The sequence below is a fragment of the Oryx dammah genome, unplaced genomic scaffold (genome assembly GCF_014754425.2).
Source record: "Oryx dammah isolate SB20612 unplaced genomic scaffold, SCBI_Odam_1.1 HiC_scaffold_23, whole genome shotgun sequence".
In the NCBI taxonomy this organism is placed as follows: Eukaryota; Metazoa; Chordata; class Mammalia; order Artiodactyla; family Bovidae; genus Oryx; species Oryx dammah.
The window spans coordinates 24,088,235-24,093,497 of NW_024070207.1; the positions used below are offsets into that span (position 1 = coordinate 24,088,235).

General features: G+C 52.1%; 1 protein-coding gene across 2 annotated transcripts in view; it reads left to right on the plus strand.

Moving 5' to 3' along the window:
• The first annotated feature begins 1,244 nt into the window (after positions 1 to 1,244).
• Positions 1,245 to 5,263, plus strand: part of DOCK11 (dedicator of cytokinesis 11) — a 174,749-nt gene continuing 170,730 nt past the window's right edge. For both annotated transcript variants that reach the window (XM_040265135.1, XM_040265136.1), the window contains exon 1: positions 1,245 to 1,452. In XM_040265135.1, coding sequence (XP_040121069.1) covers positions 1,351 to 1,452 — 102 coding nt within the window. In that variant the 5' untranslated portion in view covers positions 1,245 to 1,350. The remainder of the gene's footprint in view (positions 1,453 to 5,263) is intronic.

The window sequence follows — 5,263 nt, forward strand, 5'->3', positions numbered from 1 at the left end:
GTCACCATCTGAAGTGATTTTGGAGCCCAAGAAATTAAAATCTGTCACTGCTTCTACTTTTTTCCCTTTTATTTGCCATGAAGTGATGGGACCGGATACCATGATCTTAATTTTTTTAATGTTGAGATTTAAGCCATCTTTTCCACTCTCCTCTTTCACCCTCATCAAGAGGCTCTTTAGTTTCTCTTCCCTTTCTGCCATTAGAGTGGCAGTGCCATCTACATCTGCAGTTGTTGGTATTTCTCCCTGCAATCTTGATTCCAGCTTGTGATTTATTTCTGTCTAAGCATCTTCATTTTATATCTCAGTTCAGAATATGTTCTTTGATTCTTAGGAAACAATTTCTTGGAAGGTGAAGAGGATAAGGAAAGGAGTGGGAAATAGGTGATAGGAGGGTGTGTAAACGCTTCTAGAAGATCAGTAAATCCTCTGGACTCCAGGTAATTGCCTTCCCAATACCACCCTCCTACCCGCGCCCCCCCCCAACCCCGCCACGGCTCCCAGCGCCCCTGCCCACAGCAGTCTCTGCCCAACGAGACAACCTGCCACAGGTGCAGGCCCCCACCACCCAGCTGTTCCCTGCCCTGCCCCCCCCCCCCCCCCCCACGTGGGGGGGGGCGGTGGGTAAGAAAACGGTGTGGGAAGGAGGTGACCCAGGCATATCGCTCCGGCCGGAAAACCATTCTCGCTCCTTCGACCTCTGACATCGGCGCGACCCCTCCTGGGCGAAGCACACAATAGATGGCCGCTCCACGTCGTTCCCCAGCCCCTCTGGCGCCCCTGCCCTGGGGGCTTGAGGGGAGAGCGGAGGCTAGAGTTCCCCAGCCCTCCAGCGGGCACTGCAGCCTAACGGGCGGGAAAGGAGCGCTGGAGTAGAGCGTGCTGCACTCTTGGCGACTTTCCGTGTCCCCCCGCCCCCGCCACCCCCCAAATACACACGAAAAATGAAGCAGCCAGATCTCCTCTCCCGGATGCGGCTGCACCAGCAACATCAGCTGCGGGCGGAGCCCGAGCGGTTGCCACTTCCCCCCTCTTCCCTCGTGACCCTGGGCCCCCCTCCCGCGCTCCCTCCCTCTCCGCACACCCTTCCCCGCCAGACACACCCTCCTCCTCCGGCAGCTCGCGCGGAGCTCCGGCTCTCTAGGGGAGGGAGCGGCCGCTGCCGTGGGGCAGGACTGCGAGCGAGCGAAGGAGGGCGGGGCCGCGGGGGGCGGGAGGAGGAGCCGCAGGAGCCGCGCCGCCGCCGAGCTGCGATGTGGCCGGCCAGCCGGCGTGTAAACACGGGGAGCAGCCGCGGCCGCCCCGGCCCCGGGCACTGAGCACGCCCGCCGAGACCTGCCCGCCGCTGCCATGGCCGAAGTGCGCAAATTCACCAAGCGGCTCAGCAAGCCTGGCACGGCGGCCGAGCTCCGGCAGAGCGTGTCGGAGGCCGTGCGGAGCTCGGTGGTGCTGGTGAGTGACCGAGGGGTCCCCAGGGACACGCTCCAGGAGAGGACGATCGGGCGGCTTCCCGCGCGCGCGCGTGGCCGGGACGGGGACGGCGCAGCCTGTGGCCGCCCGGTGCGCTTCGCGCTTTTTTCTCCGCTTTAGTAAGTTTTTGCCGCGGCCACCCCTCGCTGGGGGTCCGAGTCCCAGGCGCCCTCTGACAGCGCCGCGGCTGCCCGGCTGCCCCGCACGGCGGAGGAGGCGTGCGCCCGGCTGGACGCCGACGGGCCATCGGGGGCTCGGAACCGGGGCCCAGGAGCGGAGCGTGAGCTGGAGAGCGGACTCCGCTCCCCGAGACCCGGCACAAAGAGCCTGAGACCCGGGCGCGGCGAGATCCCGATTCCCTCCTGGCTGCACCTGAGGCAGCCTAGGCGGAAGGATGTGATGAGCGTTTTGCACACACACGCACGCGCGCGCGCGCACACGCACATACATACACTCACACACCGTGTACACAAAAAAAGAACCCCACCCAAAAAGCCCCGGGCGCCCAAGCTCCGGCGGGCGGTGAGAACAGAGGAAGCGCAGCGACTTCCTCCTGCTACTGGGGAGAGGGTGGTGATGGGTGTAGAAGGGGTGCTGCTGGCGCTGGCGCTCAGAAGGGAGCGGACTGGAGACAACGGGGTTCCTGGGCGAGTGGGCGCGGGCTCGGCAGCCGCAGGGCCAGGGTGTACCCTGGGACCCGGGAGCGCTCCAGAGGCGAGGAGATGGGCCCATGGGGTTTTAGGAGAAGATGGTGTGCGCTAGTCCGGGGATGGAGGACCTAGCTTCAGAGCCCCACCGCTCAGGGCTGGGGGATGGGGATTGGAAAGCGCGCTGACCCCTTGGGAACCCTTCCGTTGTACCCTTGGGTTGTCAGACTCGGGAGCTCAGCGGACGGGTACTAACGGGCTTCTGTTTTCAAAACGCTTGTTGCCAATTTCCTGGACCAGCGATCAAAACCTAAATAAGCAATCAGACTGGTTAATTACTGTTTGTTTTGTTGCTTTGGTTGGTTGGTTGTTCGTTTTCGTCTCTCTCTAGTCCCTCTACCTTACACCAAGTTATCTGCTGTGTTTAAATTTCACCATTTAAGAGTGAGCTCTTTTTGTTAAAACAACTTATCATCGGAAGGAAACTTCACAGCCTTTCCTTGTAATTTTTCTGTTGATCTTGTAGTATCTGTGATAAAACCAACATAAAAGGAAGGCCAAAAAAAAAAAAAAAAAGGAGGCCAGGGACCTGATCCCAACTGTGGAGAAAGTTGACATTAGTGGGAGTTCTGGAGGAGGATCAAAGGCAAAATATGTACCTTTGAGATAAAGATCTGATCCCTAATAGCTACAACTGTGCAAAGCCAAGTGACTTTAAAGAAATCTCTCTATCCTGGCTGGAATCTTGAAAGTTTAATCCTGCTGTTTAGCAGAGCTAAAAACCCAGACCTTTAATGTTGTTTTAATGGACTTGGCTTATTGTGTGTCTCACTGATTGTAGAATGAGGTCCTGTTGGGCTCAGATTGGAACCTCGATTGTCAGCACAGCCCCTTAAGATTGGAAGGCAAGCTGTGTGTAGGGAATTTATACCAGGGCTCTCTCTTATCTTGGGTGATTGTTAACAAGTGATTCAATCTCCCTAGCACAGGAAACCCTTTTCTAAATTCAGGAAGAAAGAAAAATCTCACTTAAGCAGGGGTGGCTGGCCCTCTACCACACCCTGTGAAGTGGACAGATGGTCTCAAGAGAATAAATGGGCCTCAGCAAACCTCCACTGGGATTTGACCAGCATTTGACCTGCCACCCTCAGCAACGTAAAGTTAACATTAGCATTCTTGCCCAGGTTTTCGGGTTTGAAAAAGAATTTGGGGTAACACAGGTACCTTCCTAGCCACTGACTCTTTGGCAAAGCTCAAAAAGCTGTTAGCGGGAGGAGACTCCAATGAGAGATGCTGCCAACCTAGCTTACTTGGGACCAAGGCCACAGACTTTAACAGGCAAGGCACAGAAATATTTATTTACTACTTTGGTATGTAGTCCACACTGAAATTTTGCGAGTTGGGGAGAACTGATTCTAGGAATCTAAACCTGTATCTGTTGAGTCCTTACTGTGTGCAAGACACAATTCTAGATGCCTTAAAATGATGAGTGAATGTGGATGACTTTATTTTCATTTGTTTCATTAGTTCCAGCCTGGATTGGGTATACATATGTGTTTGTCAGGAGGATGCCCAGATTATATACATAAGTCAATTATAGATTATTCATAGCACATTAGTGAATGCTGTTTTAAAGTGGCTCAGTCAATTAAGAAATGAGGAAACGATCGTAAAGGAGTATACTCTCCTAAATGGCTCTCTTTCTTGGCCCCTGCTTTCCTGACACCAAGAGCTCATTAAGCAAAGCCACGCGTGACTGGAGAGTGAGTAGACCATGCACATTGCAGCTGCTGACAAAACGTCTGATTCTTTTCTGATTTAAGACCCAAAATGTTTATTTGTGACTGCTGAGGTGGGATTTATACTTGCTGCTGTAAACCCACAACACTCAAGTTAGGGCTTCAACATGGAGTCACATTCATCAGATTCCAATATGGAGTCATTCCTGCTGCAGATCAAGCTTTCTTGTGGTATATCTTTTACTAGAAGTTGGAAAACCCACCAAGCTGAACAAATATACAGAATTTCCTGTTTAGGTGGTTTGTTAAAAAAAAACAAACAGTTATACCCTTTTTGGCATATTGCTAACATCATTCAGTTTTGTTCACTGAAAAATTCAGAAGGCCTGGGCTATATATAGCATGTAGTTGTGTATTCAGACCTTCATCCAGTTATCAGTACTTCCTCGAATCTATCAACTACGTAATGAAGCAGAGAAAGAAAGACCATTTTGTGGCTGCATTTTCCTGTAAGTTTGGCATTATTATGAAGGATACTTTTAACCCAAGCAAAGGGATAATTACAGAATTAACCACTGGCAGAGGTTTCTCAAGAAAGACTTGGGGAGGAATATTATAACCTGAGAGTGTATGTGATTAACTGAGAAGTGTTTACATATATACACACATTTTAGAATGCAGAGTTTTAACGCTGTTTTTGTTAGAATTCAGGATGGAGCTGTTTGTTCCTATGGGGAGACAAAGCCATTTGATAAACCTTTTGTATTCTGGCTGCCCTTGGGAGGAGTCCCTGTGTCAGCCTGGGAAAGTCGCCTAGTAGGTGTTTCAAAACTGCTTGCTGCTGCTGAATATACCCTTAATTCCTTGTGCGCCAAAGGATCAGGAAAGAGTTGCTAGATATTATGGGTTGTAGCCCCTTGAGGCAGGGCAACGCATGCATGGTCCCCAGGCTGGCCCCATTGCACACGAGGCAAGTAGAGAAAAGCTCTACACACAAACACACACACACACTCACCCCTAGGACACACACACACACACACACACACACCCACCCACCCAGAAGTGTTCCTTAGGTTCGCATTTAGGGAAGGCCTGAAAATGAATCAGCTCCCTTGCTCCCTCTTCCCAGGGGAATTTGTGGAATATACTTAATTGAGTACAAAATAATAAAGCCAGTTGCAATGGATTTTGACCGCCTGCAATGCAGGAGACCTGGATTCGATCCCTGGGTTGGAAAGACCCCCTGGAGAAGGAAATGGCAGTTCACACTACTATTCTTACCTGGAAAATCCCATGGACAGAGAAGCATAGCCCTATGGCAGGTCACAAAGAGTCAGACACGACTGAGCGACTAACACACACACACACACACACAGACACACACACAGACACACACACACACAGACA